The sequence below is a fragment of the Dermochelys coriacea genome, chromosome 8 (genome assembly GCF_009764565.3).
Source record: "Dermochelys coriacea isolate rDerCor1 chromosome 8, rDerCor1.pri.v4, whole genome shotgun sequence".
In the NCBI taxonomy this organism is placed as follows: Eukaryota; Metazoa; Chordata; order Testudines; family Dermochelyidae; genus Dermochelys; species Dermochelys coriacea.
Genome location: NC_050075.1, coordinates 52,101,516 through 52,124,714, shown reverse-complemented (window position 1 = coordinate 52,124,714; position 23,199 = coordinate 52,101,516). Strand labels below are relative to the sequence as shown.

The 23,199-nt window shown below is 43.2% G+C and overlaps 1 protein-coding gene across 7 annotated transcripts in view; it reads right to left on the bottom strand.

The window, feature by feature from the left end:
* Positions 1-256: 256 nt before the first annotated feature.
* The window catches only part of FAM20B (FAM20B glycosaminoglycan xylosylkinase), a 48,203-nt gene continuing 25,260 nt past the window's right edge, over positions 257-23,199 (bottom strand). For 3 of the 7 annotated variants that reach the window (XM_043491349.1, XM_043491348.1, XM_043491350.1), the window contains exons 5-9: positions 21,456-21,627; positions 17,111-17,302; positions 6,483-6,542; positions 5,079-5,237; positions 257-4,278 (exon numbers count right to left, since the gene is read on the bottom strand). In XM_043491349.1, coding sequence (XP_043347284.1) covers positions 4,047-4,278; positions 5,079-5,237; positions 6,483-6,542; positions 17,111-17,302; positions 21,456-21,627 — 815 coding nt within the window. In that variant the 3' untranslated portion in view covers positions 257-4,046. Of the gene's footprint in view, positions 4,279-5,047; positions 5,238-6,478; positions 6,543-17,110; positions 17,303-21,455; positions 21,628-23,199 lie in introns of all 7 variants that reach the window. The other 4 variants (XM_038414334.2, XM_038414335.2, XM_043491351.1 and 1 more) reach the window with 3 other exon arrangements.

Here is a 23,199-nt window from a genome sequence, read left to right as displayed (position 1 = left end):
CTAATGCTAAAACATTTGCATTCGGGAGACCACTTGAACACAGTGCATTCCTTTGATGAGTCCACTGCAGATCCATTTTCTTGGTCACGCCTCTCCTAACCTGAACAGCTATTTTGCAAACACATTCCACCTGGCCCCTCCCTTGAAAATGCACTACCAGCACCCCCTATTGAAGAAACTACCACCAAATATAGTAGCACAACACTGAAAGTTTAAGCCACTGTGTGTTGGGAAACCAGAGCAAGAGAGACTTAAACAATCCATCAATGTTTTATTAAAATTTTTATTCACACAATGTTTCTTTATGCAGTGTTTGACCCTGGGGAACACAAATAGAAAGTCAGGATTGAATTTGTTTTCTCTTCTTACTAACAACCTTCATTTGTGCAGCTGCTCCCCGGGGCAATCCTCTGGCAGCTCCAAGACAGGTGTTTGTTTCCAGCTCCAGCTGCCACAGCAAATAAGTTATCTTAATAAATTATTATTTTTTGATTGAAGTTTGTTTGGCAAGACACACTCCAGTTCATTACATGCCGACAGAAGAGCAAATTAGAGTGTTTCCTCCAACCTGTTTGCCGACTCAGGCAGGAGATAAACAACAGTGGGCTAATGAAGCTCGACTTAATTAGTTCTTGATTTCTGCACCATGATTATTAATACCCCCAGAATGATTATCTTTGTAACACCTGGGGCCAATCACGTACCGCGTGTGCATCTGTAGACTGTGACAACTGGAATAAGAGGGCATCATGAAAATCTCAATGACAAAACCTAGCATCTCTTACAAATGAGGGATGCCAATTTTTAAAGGTACAAGACAGACCCCACTGGCATAAGGATGTCATTTTTATTTCTACTTTGGGGTAGCCTAGCTTTAGGTAAGAAAGGACACACTGTTTCTCTCTGTTACCCTCATGTCCAGCCCTGAGCAGGCTCTTCCAGTGACCTTCACAGGTAACATGTCATAACATCCCTGTATTTCTTGCTTCCACCCTCCTCCAAAGTTGCCTATTCACCCCTTTTCCATTTATTGTTAACCAAGATGCAGTGCTTTAATTGTCTGACAGTCACAGTATGGGAAAGCGGACTAGTAAATCTCAACTCACTGCAAGCTCTGGAAGCCAGAGAGAAAGCAAACTGAAAGCTCTTTACACCAATTTCATTTCATGGTAAGATCATAATTTTAAACAAAAACCCACCACCAACTGCAAATGACAAACTGTAAATAAAATCCCAAACATATCTGACTCTTCCCGCACCATCAGATGTCATGGCTTATGCTTCAAAACAGAGGGGAAGAAGAGACTTGTGAGATCATGCATGCCACACCATTATTCTTCTCTCCTCCTTGAATAAGTTATCTTCAGTTTCATAGTAAATATTTAATGCCAAAGCACACCAACAAAGCTTAATTCTGCTACCCTCACTCATTCCAAGTAGTACCTTATTCCACAAGTGGCCCAACTGAAATCAGTAAGACTACCACAGAATAAGGTACTACTTGGGATGAATGAAGGTGGCAGAAGAGGGCTCTCAAAGAGGCAACGCTCCTCAGGCACACTCACAATAAGCTAGTTCATGCTGAAGCAGTTCTGCTCTGATGGAAGCCAGGAGGAACAATTCACACATAGTAGGAAAGAACTCACTGACCAAATGAAGTTTGCCTTTCAAGAGCTAATTCAGTGCTTGTGAAACTGGACTGATAGGCACTAGTTTAAAGTCAGGTATACTGCCAACAAGGATTATACAAAATTCTCTCTCAGCTGTCAGTGCACTTCAGTCCTTTCCTGCAGCACCCACTACTATTCCAGTCCTAAGGCTACCTGTGTAGCAGGTTTGTGACATGGATGATGGCCCAGAGGGGAACTAGAACAAGACCAGATTCTTTAGCTTATGCTCGAATCATGATGTGAGCCCAGCTCCCCTGAGGTGATAAGCATCATCAGGCATTAGCTTATTATAAACAGCATCTACAGTTCCTCAGGACAGGTTGTGTAAACACCCCCACCTTGAACAACACCAATTGCATTTTCAAAGTAATCTCCTCCACTTATACCTGCTAGATTGGCTATGGCAGCAGGTGCATCAGCTAGAACACTGAGTTACTTTTTATTTCTATTCTACCTTGCTACATTTCAGAAGGATAAACACCTTCTACAGAAAGGACAATCTCCAACTGCCAGCCACACCATGGCAGAGCCAAAGAGATTCTTAAATCGGCAATTAGAACAGATTTAAACAAAGAAATAAAATTAAATAGTAGGAGGCCAGGGAAAGCATAGAAATGGAGATCAACTTGCTGCACTTTGTCTTATATCATCTAAAGTAGTGCGTACAAAAGCATTCCCCCAACCCTGCTATTTCTAGGAGGAAGCTTGAGTAAGATTATTTATCCTTTTGTGTACCATATTAGCTACACACATCAAACAGATGCAAGGCCAGTAGATGTGGGAGTGTACTGAAAAAATCCTCTTTTCTTTCTGGAGCCATGGATTTAAATAACCAATTTATCATAAAGGATGAGTTTTGTAGCCTCAAGCTACTCTATAACAGTTTGAAATCTCTGCTAGAGGATGACACAGGACCAACAGAAGAGGAGAGCTACAAATCAAAATTGAGATACATTGACAAATGCACAGGAACATGTGCATAGCACTCCTCCATTATACCCTCCTACAGACAGCACGTATTTTTCATGAGCATCAAGTTTGCCATAAAAAAATGCCCCTCAAACTAATATAAGGTAGAATTCCAAGACAACCACCAGAGAATCAGTATATCACAGCATGAATTATAGGGGAGCAGCTGGGAAAAGGAAGGAGGTCAACTGAAATTGCTCAGTTTAAGAGTTCCACCACAAAAGTCAATGTCTGGCCTTCTACAAAAACAACAGCACCGAGAACTGTGATGGCCATTCAGAGTGGTGGGGAGTAAGCCCCTCAATGCCATAGGCAGAGCAGCCAATACTTTCTGTAATCCTCCGGCTCTTTGTTCACAGCTGCTGGCTATCTGTGTAAGTCAGCAAGAAGCCTGTTCCTAGTTTGTACTACATACTCTGCTCACCCCCATTTATAGTGCTTACTGTAAGGAAAATGATCTGGCTAAGTGGAATCTGCTCTGAGAATAGATTTTATCCTGCTTCTCAGCTATAATACAAAGATAATTTGGTTAATATGGACATAGATTCATGGGGATATCTGCTCTGCTATATTCCCTATGTACAGAAAGTAGTGTTGGTCCATGTAGTAATTTCTTGGGGAAAAGGTATTAATCATCAGCTATTGGATGGATCTTAGTGCTGTTAAAAAAAAAAAAAATTAAAAAAAAGCTGGTCATCTCCTCACCTTCCAATTGCATGGATGAATTTTCACTAGCACTTCAGTGATAACACTGAAGCATCATCACATATGAAGCAGATCCCTCTTCCCAGCATCTTATTAACGAGAAGATAGCTGAGCAGCAGACACACCATCTCCCACCCCATTGGTGTTTGCAAGGACATTCTACCCCAGCAGGGGGCACTAACGGGCACTACTAATTATTTTATTTACCACTTCCTCTTTTTTTAAAGGAGGCAATAAAATGCCTAACCAGCTCACAGCTGATTATATACAACTGAATTGGACTAAAACCTCACAAGAGCATATTAAGAGTGGGCGGCTGGGGAAAGAGAAAGGGGAGAGGACTGTAATGTTCCATCTCCATTGTCTCCTCTAGAACCAGCCCACATATTACTGTTGAATTCCACTCTCTTTTTCATTAACACCAGCAGTTGTGTTTTCCCAGTGCAACGTCCACTGCCAGCAATGGACACCACGACGGCGAAGCTGCCACTGTGGCTACCGGGCTGTCCAAGGGCTCCCAAACTCTCCACCTTCTCTAGCAGCTGTCAGCCAAAGATAAAGACCACCACCACCTTTTTCCCGGCTCAGGAGCTTTTCCATTCATTTCCAGTCCATCCTGGGCATAGCCATTCAGAACCGGTTGTGCTGTTTTTCTATCATTTGTTTTTTAAAAAAGGGAGATTCATCTGTTTTCCATGAAAGTTACAAATGGGAGAGTGTCATCCTGTCTTCCACCAGCACAATGTCTGGACCAAACTGGTCTGTACACTGTTTCACTGTAGCCAGGATGCTCAGAAGCCGCTGGTCCATGACATCCAAGTGAGGGTCGGTGAGCACTGGTGAGATGGGGTCATGAGACATGGCAGTCTTTAAGGCAGACTTCAGCACTCCATTCTTCAGGTAGTTCAGTCTGTTCCAGGTGGAAACTCGGATGCTGGAAAAGAAAGATGAGCACACATCATATTAGCGCACGCAGGATTTCTAGTCTAAGATCCCATCAACACTACCATACAGCTGCCCTGTTGAGGAGTCCAGTTACAACACGGTTATGCCTACATAGATGGGAGCAAATTATAATTGGGTCTCTCTCCCCTCCCAAATATATTGTAACTAATATAATCAAGACCTAAAATGTTGGTAGCAGGTGAAGGGAAAGTGATCTAATACGTTGCAATTCTAAGACTTGCTCCATGAAAACGCCTGACAGTTGACAGGAAGAGCGGAGCTAGGACAATTTGGAAGGCCTCCCAGACAGAGCTGGAGAAAGGAACAGAGTGAGAGGTCTGTCTGCTAACCCAAAACAATGCTTGTAGGGAGCTCAGCATTACTTCAGTCAGAACTTCAATCAATCAATAATCAGTCATGGATGAGAAAAGAGTCAGATGATTAACCTTCCCTACCAAGTGAATGTACAGAGCAATGTTCTTTCTACTTTGCCATTTCATCTTTTCACACTATTACATTTGAACTGTTTTCTTCTGGGCAATCTCCAGGGAATCCTCCCATCAAAGTTGCCATGTTGTAGCAATTTGCCACAGCTGATGTCCTGACTCAGGTAGCTCCCTTTGGCATGCATCATTGTTACCGAGTATTAGGGGAGGATGGTGTCACCCATATTACAGGGTACTCCCTATCCCCAGGGGAAGCTGTGAATTCTGCAGTCAAAATAATTGCAACAGATTTTAGCACATTCACATGGCCACCATAGAACATTCTATTTACAGGCTTCCCTGCCTAGAGGTGTGAGCTGTCCATGGACCACCTGGGCTCAGTGAGAATGAAGACCAGAAGAGCAGGGAGCTCTTCAATCTTCTGCAAAGTGGAAGGGGAACTGCCTCTAGAAACCTCTCCTTTAGGACTGTGTTTGGAGGAACTCGAAGCAGAGGACACAGACTCCAAAAGAGCCACACAAAACAAGAAAAACAAAACATTTTAAAAATTACTAGGGGAAAGCTAAAGAAATTTGAAATCATTTTTTTAAGCATTTCTATTTACTTACTTCATGCTGCTGTTGAAATTTCAGTTTTCTGAGACTTTAATGTGCTACAAAAATCAGAGGTGTTACAAAAGAACGTAGGTCAAATGTGCCGTAGTATATATGGGGCTGTATTGGCTGTACTTGCAGTCTGAGGAGCTGAGCTTCCATACTCTGCAAAGTTCCTGATTTCCAGAGACTCTGAAGAATTCAGGAGGCAAACTGAACGCTTGAGGGGCAGCTCAAGGAACTCTCAATAGACTGGCCTATTTTAAAAAGGGAAGTGATTTTCATTTCTCCGTTTGTGTTGCCCTGATGTAGCACAGTCATGCAAACTACTGCACCGATTTCCTTTGTTTGTTTTTAGTTTGGGGTTTTTTAAGTGCTCATGCAACATATAGCCTATTTGTTAACTGGACATGAAGAGCAGAGTCCACAAAAACAAAGAAAGGCTTGTCCCCTCAGGTAAGCATGGGGCCATGGAACCCAGAAATCAACAGATTGCAGGAGACAAAAAACGAAGAAAGCAGGATGGGGGTGCAAGTCGCAGGGACAAAATGAGGGATTCATAGTGGGACAGTGAACAGAGAATCCCAGACAACGCCCTCTGCTCTGAGTCAATGGATACCCTGAAGAACGTGGATGCATGCCCAGACAAGGGACAAGAAAAAGGCCTCACAGACAGAGAACACCCTTCCCTCTACACAGCACAATGACTAGCAGTTTTGAAGGCTCAAATCCTCCATATAACACAAAGCAAGAACCGCACAGGTAGCAGCAGTGCAAGCTTCCACACACTGCCTTGCAATTGTACCGCAGCCCTCAGAAGGGACATCAGGAATGAGTGTGGTTTAGTTGCCATGTCTATCCAATCCTGGGCTTCTGTCAGTGAGAGTTCCAATGGTGATGCAAACATCTGTCCAGCAGGAACTGGCCAGAGACCAGCTCATTTAAGAAAAGCCACTGAATAGCTGCAGATGGAAGCTACTTGTCATTACAGATCAAAGGTAAATTTGAACCAGTGACCTAAAAGTGTTCTGTGTATAACTTGCATGTCTCCAGGCTGTCAGAGGGCATCATTGCGATGAATTTCAGTGTGCTTCTGATTTAGATTTGGCACTTGTGTACAAATAAACTCAATGGCTTCTCCGTGACTTACTTACATGCAGCACTGATAAAGAGGAGCTAGGATGCTTCTCTCATCCAGGGAGGGGTTTCCAAAACTGAAAAACAAATTAGAAGCAGGTGAGCCAGCTGAACACTCAGCACCCTTTCTGACCTCAGCAGATTCTGTAAGGAATTTGAAATCAACAACCAAACAATTCCGTTCTCCAGCACCTCAAATCCGTTAAGCTAAAACATTCTCAGCCATGACCAATGAGACATACAACTCCCAACAGTTTCTATTAATGTACCCAACAAACAGCAGCAGCAGCTTTAGCTTTTATAGTTCTTTATCCTGCCAAGACATCTCTAGGCACTTTAAAAATAAGCTGTGAAGAAATTTAGTGATGTAGCCACATCGCTGAGCTAAGGGGGAAAACAAATGGGATATCAGTTTAGACAAAGAATGAGTGTATCAGCTCCCTGACATTTCTGGACAGGGAATGAATTGAGGAACAGCCATCTGGTACATACAGATCCCCAAGTTGGCCAACCTCAAGCTGAAGCCCAGGGATATAAAATGCCGATCAATTCCAACCCATCTAAACCTGACAATCACCCTTTCAGCTGGAGAACTGCCAAAAGGACTTCATAGTATATTTTAGACTCCATTTAAATAGATGCCAAATAAACTTGCACAAAAGTTATTTTTCAGTCACTTATAAATTTAATTTAACAATTTCTTCACCAACCTAACAGAAAGCCTGCTCTTTAACACGGGCCATTTACATGCAAAATCTGGAGCTGTTTTATTCATCTGAGTTGCTAAGCATAAAAAAGCCTTAAAACATCAGAGTATTTTTTCACACTCCAGTAACTCAAAGACAGCTAAAGGGACTTTACTCAAAATGTCAGAAGAAATTCACTTCTGGGGCTGAGATGCCCCCAGAGGAAATTGTTTCAGAAGGGTATGAGCATGTGAACACAGGTAGTTATAACGAAAGTCTGGACATAACCCATGACTATCACCTTTACTATCCAGTGACTAATATGTAACTCTCTCCCACTCTAATGCCAGGACATTTTAAAAAGCCACCATTTTTGTAGGATCCACCAAAAGCCATGTCAGAGCAGCAGCAAACAACTAATATTCCTAAAGCGGAATACATTGCTGCTGGCACCATGGAAGGAGTCATTGAAGGGGCTGATGCATAAACAGCAATGAAAATTAAATTGAGCCATGTTTATTTCAGACACATTAGAAATACTCACAACAAGAGAAAGGAGCAGGAGAACCCAATACTTAAAAGGGAAGAAAGGCCAAGAGTAACAAGAAGGAAATGGTATTTTCAAGCCTTCTAAGGGTCTGTCTAGATGACAAAAAGGGTGCTTTAAAATCAAGTTAGCTACCAATCATGGTAGTTCATTGGTAACTCAACCCCAAGGTTAAGTCTTCACTAGGTTAGGAAGTATTTTTAACCGGTGTTATCTAACATGCTAAGACCACAGTGTAGCAAAGTGATTGAACAGTTGGAGCACCTCATTGGGGCTAAGAGCGGTGCTGCACAGTTTCATCCTTTAGTGGTCTCCATTCCCCTTGTGACTTATTCTGCCAGCTGGGTCACCTATGGTCTCACCCTTTTGAAATAAACCAGCGTTTTCACCCCATAGTCCTGTGATAAATGAAGGGGGGTGAGGGGTAGCTCCCTTTTATGGACACCCATCCAGCCAGCAGCTATAAAATTCCTCTTTGTAGATATTCTCTAATTATTCTACCTGTAAATCAGGGGTGGCCAACCTGAGCTTGAGAAGGAGCCAGAGTAATAGGTCAGCAGTCCCCGCATCAGCTCCCCCTACTCCCAGCACCTCCCACCCACCAGAACCTCCCCCTCCCTCCCCACACCTTCTGATCAGCTGTTTTGTGGTGTGCAGGAGGCTCTTGGGGGGAGGGAGAGGAGCGAGGGCACTGCAGGCTCAGGGGAAGGGGCAGGGCCTGTGGCAGAGCCAGGGTTTGAGCAGTGAGCGCCCCCTGGCCCATTGGAAAGTTGGTGCCTGTAGCTCCAGCTCCGGAGTCGGTGCCTATACAAGGAGCAGCATATTAACTTCTGAAGAGCCGCATGTGGCTCTGGAGCCACAGGTTGGCTACCCTGGCTGTAAAGTGTTAAAAAGTCTCACTGCTATGCATAGGTAAAAGGAATTGAGTGGGCACCTGGCCAAAAGAGACAATGGGAAGGCTAAAATTTTAAAATGTGAAACAAGACTCCTATTTTGTCTGTTTGGGGTTGTTCTCTAGAGAGAGGTAGACAGGGCTGCAACTATGCTGTAAGAAGCTTGGGACTAGGTATAGAAGATTATTGGTATCATAACTAGAAACTACGCATTTGAAACCCCAGATATGTAAGTAGATCAGGAAATGTTTAGGAAAATGCAATTAGATTTCTCTCTTTTTATTTCTTTATGGCTTGTGGACTCCTCTGTGCTAACTCCGGATGCTTTTGTTTTGCTTGTAACCTTTAAGCTGGACCTCAAGAAAGTTATTCTTGATGCTTAACTCTTGTAGTTTTTGGGTTTTTTTAAATCTAGCAAATGCATAAGTTCCCAGATGTATTTTCTTTCTTTCTTTTTTAATTAATAAAACTTACCTTTTTTAAGAACAGAATTGAATTTTTGTGTCTTAAGAGGTTTGTGCACATGTTCTATAATTAGCTGGTTGCAACAGCTGACTTCCTTCCTACCCCCACCCCCAGCTCTTCCCCAGGCAGCAGTGGTGGTAGTGATGTGTGAAAGGGCTTGAGGGTACCCCGCAGGAAGGAATTCCTAAGTGCACCTTCCTGGGTTCTCAAAGGGGTTTTGCAGTTGTGTGGTGGCAGCATCTACCAATCCAAGGTCAGAAAAAAGCTGTAACCTTGGAAGTTTAATACAAGCCTTGAGTGGCCAGTATTAATTTTTAAAGTCCTTGCAGGTCCCCACCTCTGCAGTCGAAGTGCCAGAGTGGGGAAACAGCCTTAACAAGTTCCTACCAGCTATCACTTAAAAACAAAACAACAACAAACTTTTAATCCTAGTGAAGACAAACCCCAAATGTAGAGTTTCACATCTTTAAAATAGAAGGGAAGTTTTGGTTACATAACCCCCTAACACAATGTTAAAACAGTCTACTCTAAGGCCTGGTCTACACTATGAGGTTAGGTCGAATTTAGCTGTATTAGGTCAATTTTATAATGAATGCGTCTACACAACCCAACCCCATTCCGCCAACCTAAAGGGCTCTTAAAATCGACTGCTGTACTCCTTCCCAACGAAGGGAGTAGTGCTAAAATCGACCTTCCTGGGTCGAATTTGGGGTACTGCAGACATAGTGCTATGCAATTCAGTGGTATTGGCCTCCAGGAGCTATCCCAAAGTGCTCGAATGTGACCCCTCTGGACAGCACTTTCAACTCCGATGCACTAGTCAGGTACACAGGAAAAGCACTGGGAACTTTTGAATTTCATTTCCTGTTTGGTCAGTGTGGCGAGCTCAGCAGAACAGGTGACCATGCAGTCCCAGAATTGCAAACGAGCTCCAGCATGGAGCAAATGGGGAGAAGAATCAGTGCAGGCAGAACTCCGATTCAGCAGAAGAAATGCTGATATATATGCCAAAATCACACAGGGCATGGTGGACAGAGGCTACACCAGGGACACACAGCAGTGCTGTGTGAGGGTTAAGAAGCTCAGGCAAGCCTACCAAAAGAGGCAAACGGTTGCTCCAGGTCATAGCCCCAGACATGCCGCTTCTATGATCAGCTGCATACCATTCTATGGGGGGACCCTATCAGTAGCCCACCACTCTCCTTGGACACCTGCAAGGTGGCAGAATCACGCAACATGGATGAGGATTTTGTGGATGAGAAAGAGGAGGAGGAGGAGAATGTGCAGCAGGCAACCAGAGAATCTGTACTCCCTGGTAGCCAGGACCTTTTCCTCACCCTGGAGCCAATACCCTCCCAGGGTGTATTGTTACTGGACCCTGAAGGCAGAGAAGGCACCTCTGGTGAGCGCACATTTGTAACTACACTATAGGGGTGAAAATAAATTGTTTTTAAAGTTTGATTTGGCCTGAACAATTGGGAGGCGTTTGCGGCCAATACAGCTACTGGAAAAGTCTGTTAACGTGTCTGCGGATGGAGCAGGAATCCTCCAGGTACATCTCCATGAAGCTCTCCCGGAGATGCTCAAAGCCTTTGCAGAAGGTTTCTGGGGAGGACTGCCTTATTTCATCCTCCATGGAAGGACACTTTACCACACCAAGCAAGTAGAAAGTGTCTGGAATCACTGCAGCACAAAGCATGGCAGCGAATAGTCCTGGGTTTTGGTCTTTAGCTTTCTGTGTCAGCCTCAGGAGAGTGATATCATTAATGGTCACCTGGTTGAAATAGGGGAATTTCTGTAAGGGAACAATAATCCCATCTGTTTGGTGATCCCCGGCACATTAGACCCCAGTCATGCTGGGCTGTTTGCGCCTGGCTAAAAGGGATCATCCTGGAGAATAGCAACCCAGTGTGGGGGTGGAAGAGAAGGGGGTGCTGCACATCCGCTCTAAAGCCACAGCCCCTACTTTTAAACAGCAACCGTAGCCCCTCCTTTTAAATGGCAAATCCAACAGGTATTGGTTGCTATTGGAAAGAATGGCACTGCAGTTTGAAACCATTCCCACATGTTACGAAGGTGGAAGAAGCCAACCCCACGTACCCTTTGGCTTACCATGGCTGCCTGGAAACCAAATTCTGTTGCCCAGCCGTGTGTGATGTGTCACCATACTGGCAGGCGCTCAATATAAAAGGCAAAATGCGACCTTGTACCTATGCTGTCTGCTGTGAATTGCTTGATTCGCTGAGAAAGTCTTCCTTTTGTTCTCAAAAATGTATCTTCTTAAAATCTACTCTCCCTTTTTCCCCCCCTGCAGCTGCCAATGTTTCTATGCTCCCCACATCAACTCCGTCCCTGAGATTATCGTAGATTAGAAGGCGAAAAAAATGCACTTGCAATGACATGTTTTCTGAGCTCATGCAGTCCTCCTGCACTGATAGGGCATGGAGGCATTCAGTGACGGAGGCCAGGATAGCATACAGTGAGCGTGATCGGAACATGCAAGAGGAGATGCTGAGGCTAATGGGGGAGCAAACGGACATAAGGCGGCATCTGGGGGAGCTGCAGGAAAGGCAACTAGAGTACAGACCCCCGGTGCATTCATTGTGTAACCACCTGCCCTCCTTGCCAAGTTCTATATCCTCCTCACCCAGACGCCCAAGAACGCGGGGGGAAGGCCCCAGGCACCCTGCCACTCAACTCCAGGGGATGGTCCAAGCAACAGAAGGCTGTCATTCAAACAGCTTTGATTTGTAGCATGGCTACAATAAGCAATGTGGCCTTGTCCTTCCCTCCTCCTCCACCCCACCCCATTATGAAACCCTTTGTACATCCGGGCTACCTTTTACTAATCAGTGTTGTGATCTCAAGTTTTTTTAAATAAAGAATGAATAGTTTCAGAACAATAGGGACTTTATTTCCTGTGCCAGCTGTGGTTGAAGGCAGGGAGAGGGATTGGCTTACAGGAAAGTACATTTACCAAAGGGGGCGGGTTTGCATCAAGGACAAACACACACAACTGTCACACTGTCATAGCCTGGTCAGTCATACAACTGTTTTTCAAAGCCCCTCTGATACGCAACACCCTTGATGTGCTCTTCTGGTGTCTGGCTGTTCAAAATTGTCTGCCAGGCAATTTGTCTGAACCTCCCACCCCGCCATAAACATCTCCCTCTTACTCTCACAGATATTATGGAGCACACAGCAAGGAGCAATAAGAATGGGAATATTGCTTTCACTGAGGTCTAACCTGCTCAGCAAACAGCGCCAGTGCCCCTTTAAACGTCCAAAGGCACATTCTACCACTGTTCTGCACTTGCTTAGCCTATAGTTGAACTGCTCCTTATTGCTGTCCAGGCTGCCTGTGCTTCATGAGCCATGGAAACAAGGGGTGGGCTGGGTCCCCAAGGATAACTATTGGCATTTCAACATCCCCAATGGTAATTTTCTGGTCTAGGAAGAAAGTCCCTTCTTGCAGCTTTCCGAACAGTCTGGAGTTCTGAAGATGCAAGCGCCATGCACCTTTCCCAACCATCACATGTTGATGTCGGTGAAATGGCCCTTGTGATCCGTCAGTGCTTGAAACACCATTGAGAAATACTGCTTACAGTATATATAATCTTTGGCAAGATGGTCCGGTGCCAAGATAGGGATATGCATTCCATCTATCGCCACACCACAGTTAGGGAAACCCATTGCAGCAAAGCCATCCACTATGAACTGCACATTTTCCAGAGTCACTACCCTTCTTAGAGGAAGGGTATTGACTGCCCTAGCTACTTGGATCACAGCAGCTCCCATGGTAGATTTGCCCACTCGGAATTGATTCCCGAGTGACCGGTAGCAGTCAGGCATTGCAAACTTCCACAGGGCTATCGTCACTCGCTTCTCAACTGTCAGAGCAGGTCTCATCTTGGTATTCTTGTGCTTCAGGGCGGGGGAAAGCAACTCGCACAGTTCCATGGAAGTGCTTGTTTGCCGGGCCCAGAATCAGTGTTCCACTATATCAACATGCCCCAATGCTGTCATGATATCCCAATTGCCACATCCTGTGCTTTCAGGAAGTCTGTATCCATGTCCTCATCACAATCTTCCTCGTGCTGGCAGCTCCTAGCTAGGATCTGCACATACTGCAGGATAATGCGTGAGGTGTTTACAATGCCCACAAAAGCTGTGTGAGGCTAAGCAGGCTCCATGCTTACCGTGCTATGGCATCTGCACAGATACCCCAGGAAAAAAGGCACAAAATGATTGTTTGCTGTTGCTTTCAAGGAGGGAGGGAGGGGAGACTGAAGACATACCTAAAACCAACCGCAACAATGTTTTTGCCCCATCAGGCATCGGGAGTTTAACCCAGAATTCCAATGGGCAGCGGGGACTGTGGGATAGCTACCCACAGTGCGGTTAGTGGGGACATGCACGATCGACTGTATAAAATTGCTTACTACAGATCGACTTCTATAAAATCAACCTAATTTCGTAGTGTAGACATGCCCTAAGCCTATACGTATACTACAAATTAGGACTGCGATTCCCAGCCCACACAGACATACTTGTGCTAGCTCTCCCCTGTGCTAGCACACTAAAAATAGTCGTGTAGCCAAGGTAGCACAGGCAGCAGCCGCATGGGCTAGCCATGCCAAGTATATATGCATGGAATTCAGGAGCTTTTGTACTTAGCATGCCCCATGCCACTGCTGCAGCTGCCCATGCTAGCTCAGCTCCACTATTATTTTTAGGACACTAGCTCAGATGAGAGATAGCACATGTCTGTCTACATGAGCTAGGAGTCACACCCCTAGCTCAAAGCATAGATGTAGCCTAAGTGCTAAGGGTATTTCCAATCACGTTAACTTGATTTTTAAAAAAGCACATACTTTCATCCTGTAGACAGATCCTAAAATAGAACTCCCTACTAATTCAAAAGCAATTAGTGCCCTCAATTGAAGATTGTGTTAAGGACATAAACTCCACTCACATAGCACTAGTAGAAATCAGTCACAATAGTTTACAAATTTCCATAATTGGAAAACATATCAGGAAAATATATGTCCATATCAGGTCAGACCAATAGTCCATCCAGCCCAGTACTCTGTCTTCCGACAGGGGCCAATGCCAGATATTTCAAAAGGAAAGAACAAAACAGGATAATTCACAAGTGATCCATCCCGATGTCCAGACACAGCATCTGGCAGTCAGAGGCGCAGGGACACCCAGAGCATGGGGCTGCATTCTGGACTATCTCAACTAATATTCATTGATGGAACCACCCTCCATGAACTTATCTAATTCTTTTTTTAAAACCTGTTACAGTTTCAGCCTTCAAAACATCCCCTAGCAACGAGTTCCACAGGCTGACTGCATTGTGGGAAAAAGTACTTCCTTACATTTGTTTTTTAATTTAATCAGGTGACGCCTGGTTCTTGTGTTATGTGAAGGGGAAATAACACTTCCTTATTCACTTTCTCCACACCATTCATGATTTTATAGACTATCATATTCTCCTCCCGTCCCCATTAGTTGTTTTTTTTCCAAGCTAACAATCTCAACCTTTTTACTCTCTCTTCAAATGGAAGGTGCACCATACCTTAATCCTTTTTGTTGCTCTCACTAAGTTTTCCATTTCTAATCTATCGTTTTTCGGATGGGGCGACAAGAACTACACACAATATTCAAGGTGTAGGCGTACCATAGATTTATACAGTGGCATTAGGATACTGATTGTTTCATCACCTATCCCTTTCCTCATGGTTCCTAATATTGTTCGCTTTTTTGACTGCTCAGGCACATTGAGCTGATGTTTTCAGAGATCCATAATGACTCCAAGATCACCTTCTTGAGGGGTAACAGCTAAATTAGACCCCATCATTTTGTATGTATAGTCGGGATTACGTTTTCCAGTATGCATTACTTTATATTTATCTACATTGAATTTCATCTCCTATGTGTTGCCCTGTCACCCAGTTTTGAGAGATCTCTTTGTAACTCTTTGAAGCCTGTTTTGAACTGAACTATCTTGAGTAATTTTTATCATCTGCAAACTTTGCCACTTTACTGTTTACCCCTTTTTCCAAATTATTTATGAAAACATTAAACAGCACCAGTCCCAATACAGATCCCTGGGGGACCTCACCATTTCTCTCTCTCCATTCTGAAAACTGACCATTTATTCTTACTCTGTTTCCTGTCTTTTAACCAGTTACTGACCCATGAGAGGACTTTCCCTCTTATTCCATGACTGCTTTTCTTAAGAACCTTTGGTTAGGGACCTGGTCAAAGGCTTTCTGAAAGTTCAAGTTCACTATATCTACTGTATCACCCTTGTCCACATGATTGTTTACCCCTTCAAGAATTCTAATAGATCGGTGAAGCACAATTCCTCTTTACAAAGCCATGTTGACTCTTCCCCAACACATTGTGTTCATATATGTGTCGGATAATTCTGTTCTTTACTATAGTTTCAGCCAATTTGCCTAGTACTGAATTTAGGCTGACTGGCCTGTAATTGCCAGGATGACCTCTGAAGCCTTTTTTAAAAATTGGCATCACATTAGCTATCCTCCAGTCATCTGGTACAGAAGCTGATTTAAATGATAGGTTACATACCACATTTAGTAGTTCTGCAATTTCATATTTGATCTCCTTCAGGATTCTTGGGTGAATACCATCTGGTCCTGACGACTTATTACTGTTTAATTTATCAGTTTGTCCCAAAAACCTCCTCTATTGACACCACAATTTGGGACAGTTCCTTAGATGTGTCACCTAAAAAGAATGGTTCAGGTGTGGATATCTCCCTCACATCCTCTGTAATGAAGACTGTTGCAAAGAATTCATTCAACTTCTCTGCAATAACCTTGTCTTCCTTGAGTGATCCTTCAGCACCTTGATCATCCAATGGCCCCAGTGACTGTTTGTCAGGCTTCCTGCTTCTGATGTACTTAAATTTTTTTGCTGTTAAGTTTGTGCATCTTTTGCTAGTTGCTCTTCAAATTCTTTTTTGGCCTGCCTAATAATTATACTTTTACACTTAACTTGCCAGAGTTTATGCTCCTTTCTATTTTCCTCAGTAGGATTTGACTTCCAATTTTTAAAAGATGCCTTTTTGCCTCTAACCACCTCTTTTACTCTGTTTAGCCATGGTGGCTTTTTTTGGTCCTCTTACTATGATGTTTTTAAAACATTTTCACACAGTTTGCAGGCATGTAACTCATGACTGTTTGTATTAAATTCTGTTTAACCAGCTACATCATTTTTTGCGTAGTTCCCCTTTCTGAAGTAAAATGCTACTGTGGTGCGCTTCTTTGGTATTTCCTCCCTCCCCATCCTCACAAACATGTTGAATTTAATTACATTTCAGTTGCTATTACCAAGCAGTTCAGCTATATTTACCTCTTGGACCAGATCCTGTGCTCTACTTAGGACTAAATCAAGAATTGCCTCTTCCCTTGTGGGTTCCAGGACTAGCTGCTCCAAGAAGCAGCCATTAATGGCATCTAGAAACTTTATCTCTGCATCCCATCCTGAGGTGATATTGACTGGGTACATATGTGGATAATTGAAATAAACCATTATTACTGAGTTTTCTATTTTTTATAGCCTCTCTAATCTCTCTGCGCATTTCACAATCACTATCACCATCCTAGTCAGATGGTTGGTAGTATATTCCTACTGCTTTACTCTTATAATTCAAACATGGAATTTCAATCCATGAAGATTCTATGGTACTGTTTGATTCATTTATGATTTTTACTATTTTTGACTCTATGCTTTCTTTCACATATAGTGCCACTCCCGCACTAGCATGAACCTACTCTGTCATTCCTATATATTTTGTACCCTGGCATTATTGTGTCCCATTGATTATCACCAGCACAATACAAATGCCAAGGTCTTTGAGAGCCCATATTATTTGAAAGGATTTGCCATGAGGAATATTGACAGAGTTTTAGCTTGAGCTATTGCAATGGATAACTATAGGAAAGGCAGAGTGGGGATATGGATAACTGCATGCTGCCTCTCTCATTATCAAGTACCAGCACTAATATGCTTCCTACCTTTTGGCATTGTCCAGGAGGATGAGCATACTGGCCCCTTCATCATCCTGGAAGCTTTCATAGTGATGTCGGTCAGCATTCCCAATCAAATAATCAAAGATGGCAGTGTCAATGATATCAAGGAGGCGGGGGCCTGAGTCATAAGGTGAGGTCTTCTTCACAGCATCGCAGTAGCTCTCATCATACTCCCACCTGCAGGCAAACAAGGGGAATCAAAGAAATGTCAACCAAGATGGCAATCTACTGCAACCCCCAGGCACTCCTAAGGACAGACTTGAGCACTTTGCAACAGTTTTAGACAAACACATCAGCTGACCTTTCAAGTTTTATTTATAGTTGTCTTTTTACTCAAAGACTTTTTACTCACTCATACAAGTGCTGTAGTCGCAAAAAGAAAAGGAGTACTTGTGGCACCTTAGAGACTAACAAATTTATTAGAGCATAAGCTTTCGTGAGCTACAGCTCACTTCATCGGATGCATTTGGTGGAAAAAACAGAGGAGAGATTTATATACACACACACACACAGAGAACATGAAACAATGGGTTTATCATACACACTGTAAGGAGAGTGATCACTTAAGATAAGCCATCACCAGCAGCAGGGGGGGGGGAAAGGAGGAAAACCTTTCATGGTGACAAGCAAGGTAGACAGTCTACCTTGTCTTATTTACAATGTCACCTGAAAGTGAGAACAGATGTTCACATGGCACTTTTGTAGCGGGCATTGCAAGATATTTACGTGTCAGATATGCTAAACATTTGCATGCCCCTTCATGCTTCAGCCAGTGTTCCAGAGGACATGCTTCCACGCTGATGACACTCATTAAAAAAATAAGGCATTAATTAAATTTGTGACTGAACTCCTTGGGGGGGAGAATTATATGTCTCCTCCTCTGTTTTTTACCTGCATTCTGCCATATATTTCATGTTACAGTAGTCTCGGATGATGACCCAGCACATGTTGTTCATTTTAAGAACACATTCACTGCAGATCTGACAAAATGCAAAGAAGGTACCAAAGTGAGATTTCTAAAGATAGCTACAGCACTCGACCCAAGATTTAAGAATCTGAAGTGCCTTCCAAAATCCAATCAGGATGGGATGTGGAGCATGCTTTTAGAAGTCTTAAAAGAGCAACACTCCAATGTGGAAACTACAGAACCCAAACCACCAAAAAAGAAAATCAACCTTTTGCAGGTGGCATCTGACTCATGATGATGAAAACGAACATGCGTTGGTCTTCACTGTTTTGGATCGTTATTGAGCAGAAACCATCATCAGCATGGATGCATGTCCTCTGGAATGGTGGTTGAAGCATGAAGGGACATATGCATCTTTAGCATATCTGGCAGGTAAATATCTTGCAACGCCGGCTACAACAGTGTCATACAAACATCTGTTCTCACTTTCAGGTAACATTGTAAACAAGAAGCGGACAGCATTATCTCCTGCAAATGTAAACAAACTTGTTTCTTTTCCTAGTTACCAAGCCTTGCAACATGGGCATTAGGTCCACCTCTCCAAAGCCAGGCTCTTGCTAAGTCTTGTCGTTTCTTCCTCTTTCTCAAATCCATTCTTCCTCTCCATGAAATCTGCTAACACCCTGATTTATGCCCTACCCATCTGTCATCTCGACTCATAAGTACAACTTCTACAGCATCTTCTATCCATGGATCTCAAAATTCTTCACAAAACATCAACTAAGTCTGAAAACCCCTAAGAAGGTTTGTATTCCCATTTTACAAAATGGAGAGGTTAACTGACCTGCCCAAAGTCAGAGTGAGTCAGCAGCAGAGGCAGAAACAGAATTTAGCTGTTATAACCATTATCAGTGTTGTCTCCCAGAGGACAGGAATAAGTTCTACACTGGCTCCCTGTATCTCACCTATCCTCTATCTATCCAGAATACTGTGGGCCAAAGTCTTCCCCTCTCATTGATCTAACAGTCCTCAAATCCTTTCACTGGCTTCCTCACTTCTTCCTGCATCAAGCCCAAACTCCATGTGTTCACCTTCAATATTCTGCACAAATCCACAGCTCCAACTTCTCACCTTATATTTCTTCCTATGCCCCATGCACACTCTGTGTGTTACTCATCCCACTCTCCTAAATGCTCCCCGCCTCCTCCTCAGTCTTTAATTCATGTTTTTTATGACAGCTCTTACTCCACTTGGAACAGCTTTCGCTTTCCCCTGCACCGTGCCACATTCTTCTTTCTATCCACCATTTGTCAATCAAGTTACCACACTGATCTTTCTCCAGCACTATCTGCTCCTACATTTACTTCTGATAATTTTTATTCCATTGAAGAGCTTGATAGTGACTCCGAAGGTCAGGGATCTTATCTAGCACATGGTTGTACAAGGTTATGTAAACTAATGGAACTAAATTAATAATGTTAAAACAGGATTATTCAAGACAGAGCAGAAGCAGCAGCTTTGAGAGGAAAAACTCTTACACAAATATCTTCCATAATTAGGAGCAGGAGAAAGGACATTACATGCCATATGGAACATACGTATATTTCTTCCCCTACTTCTGAAGACAGGTTTCCAAAGAGTGAACGCAGCAATATAGTTAAGTACATGACAAAAGAGCAATGTTATTTGATCCTATCTGTATGGGCAAGAACAAAATATTTTATAACATACGGATTGTCAGGTTAGACTGGAGCTTGTCTATACAGTGGGGTAATGCACTTTATGGAAATGTGATTTTTGAAGTGCACTAACCTGTTGTGCATTTATAGTCCACGTAAACCCTGCTGGTGTGCTTTAACATAATGCTGTTTGAAACACTACTATGCTAGAGTACACAAGGGAACCTATAGTGCACACCAGCAGGATTATAATTAATATACAACACCTTAGTGTGCTTTAAAATCATGCCCTTGTAGTGTGCATTACCCCATTATGCAGACAAGCTCTAGCTCTCACTCCAACCTGGTAAAACAGAGCATAAATGGGCCCTCTAAGTTGAGAAACAACTTCTTAACAGAAGCAAAATGTTTCCTGTTCTCTTTTCCATAAATAAACAAACAAGAAGATTTGTGCCTTGATTAGTTCAGCACATGCTTAAGTGCTGTACATAGACTCTCAGGGTGGCTCTAAACTTACATAAGAATGGCCATCCTGGGTCAGACCAATTTTCCATCTAGCCCAGTATCCTGTCTTCCGATAGTGGCCAGTGCCAGGTGCCCCAGAGGGTATGAACAGAACAGGTAATCATCACGTGATCCATCCCCAGTCGCCCATTTCCAGCTTCTGGCAAACAGAGACTAGGGACACCATCCCTGCCAATAGCCATCGATGGACCTATCCTCCATGAATTTATTGAGGTGTTTTTTTTTAAACCCTGTTATAGTCATGGCCTTCACAACATCCTCTGGCAAGGAGTTCCACACAAAAAAAGTTCAGATTCTTTCTGTGGATAGCTAGCTATTAGAAATTGATGGAAATAGCTGAACCAAAAATCTAGTTCAGCAAACAAGATTTCAGAGACTGAAAACATTTTTCTGGTCACGTGTCCTGGATCAATGCTTGGAAAAGTTTAGTGAGCTTGAAATCATTTGGGCTAGTCCTGCCAAAGTGTTTCTGTCCTAAAGAATTTTTGAGATACCGTGTCTGTCTTATAACTGTCAGGCCCACACTGGTCTCCATCTAACAGTGCTCTTTGCACATGGGTCCAGATCCCTATATGTTGCTGGGATACAAACAAACAAACAACTTTTCAGTTCTAAACTATTTAAGGTGAGATACTTAGCAAAAAAATACAAAAAATTTGATCTTTAAAAAAAAAAAAAAATAGGAGAGAACTTCATCTCTTCTAGGCTGCACAGACTCTCCCTCAAAGACACCGAAACTACTTTGGTATGAACGCTTTTGACATAGGTCCACAACAAAAAAACCCATAAAAATAGAACCAATAAAAACCTATGAAATTAGGCAAAAGACTACTAACTCAATGTCAAAGGATTCTGTTGAGCCAAATAGGGGCACAGTATAAAAGAAAGCCTGAGCAGTGAGAGGTAAGCAGCTGAGATTCCACAGTCAACTCGGCTGAAACACTCACTGTCTTGTGTGGCAAGTTACTTTCCAGGGAAGTAGTGCGGGGAAAAAATGACACTTAACATTCCTGGATGTCCATAGGATTTTTTCCCCTCTCCCTCAAATTAATGCTTGTCCCATCAGAGGCCTTCATTAGTAGTTCTGGTTCAAGAAAACTGGCTGAAAGTTTCTTTGGATCTTGTGAATACTGCTCTTTAAACAGCCCAAGTCACGGCTAAGTACTGCAAAGATAGCTGTACTCTAAAATGCTGCAGTAGGCCTATCGGGTTCTTATACCTGGCCAATTTGCCTTCACGGTAAGTCCTTCCCCAAGGATGCCGGTGCTTCTGAAGAGGCCAGACATCCGGCAGCCATAGCGTGACTGACCCCTCCATGGTATCTCCATCAGCGCAAGCTGGTTCTGTTTCTCGACAATAGTAGCACTTCCCATAGAAACAGGTACTATTACCTTCAGAAACAAAAAAAAACACATCACAAGAACAGCAGTAAATCTATGGAAGCCCAAACAAAAGAGAGGAGCAGCCTGAAGGACCTTCAGAGAGATTTCCAAAAAGAAGTCTTTCAACAGGAGTTCACTTAATTTCTCTTCCTTCCCTCAAGAGGAAGCCAAAACTTCTCTTTCTTTTGGAAAGAAGTTCCAGATGGAGAGATAATCAACTGGAAATCATTCATCTTTGACAAGATGAAAAGCTCACTTTAAAAGGATCCACTGAATAGACAAGGGAAAACATACACACACAAAAAACTACATTATAAGAACATTATTAAGTTTGCAAAGTCAAGCACTCAGACATTAGAAAATTCAAAAATTTCCTGTGCTCACATTCTCAGGGTCTAACAGACTGCATATGTGGGGCTGAGAAGGAATCATCCTCCAGGTTACATTGACAGTGATCGTGGAGGGTATTTGCCTTCCCCTGTAGTGTGTGGGCGCAGCTCACTTGCCAGGATTATCTGGGTATTCCTCCTTTACATTTTCCCCTGCCATTGCAAAGGACTCAGTAATTGGTTCACCTTTGTCCTTCTGGTCTCTGCCCTTCCTAGTCTCTGCCTGTAGCACATAATAGCCTGATTTAATTTCAATTGTTGGGTTTAGCATGAGGGGGCTGGTGGCCTATGATATACAGGAGGCCAGAATATATGATCTGGGGGTCCTTTCTGGCCTTAAATTCTGTGACTATGACATTGAACAATGAAGAGAAAACAAAATACTGAATTAGTTGCTCATTAAACAAGCACTAACATCCAGTGCAGTGAATGAGAGAGGGGTCTAGTGGAAAAAATAGTATTTGATCACGTAACTAGATATTATCATATTGTATACGCACAAAGGGGTCAAATTAAGGTTGCACAGGCAATCTTAATTCTGGCATTTTGTCACTTCTGAGTGCTTGGCTTTGCAATCTTAATTATGTTATGATTTTGTGTTACATCCTAGGTTTAAAAAAAAAGCAAATGGGGGGGGGGAGAAATTCTACCATTCTGACACCTACTTGGGTCATCTGCAGGATTGGATCCTTTAAATCTATTGCAAAGACTTCCGCCATTTGAGCAAACGGAGTAGCTGATAGCAGTAATAGGTTGTCATCCTCTATGTAGACTAGTTCTAGGTGGGGTGGTGGATGGGACACTTTGCCAGTGGTTTCACTGCTTCTGACTGCAGAGAAATTATGAGAATCGGGAATCTTATGTTCCATTCCAGGCTCTGGAGAGGATTGTGTTCTAATAGGCAAAGGCTCTTCTGCCTGTCCCTCCCTACCCTTGCCCCCACCCCCTCATCTTGACCCCTGTTGCTACATCCCTCCAACCTGTCTCACCCCCATCTCCAAGTCCCAGTCTCTTGCCCAGCCAGTCCTAGTTCCTTTGCACCTTCTGGCTCCTCATCCCCAGTTTCCCGTCCCAGCTCCTCATTTAATCTGCTTCTTTTCTCCCAATCTCCAGTCCCCTACCAGCTTGTCCCCGTCCCCATTTGTTTTCAGTCCCCGACTCTGGCTGCTCGTCCAATCTCCCCACACACTGC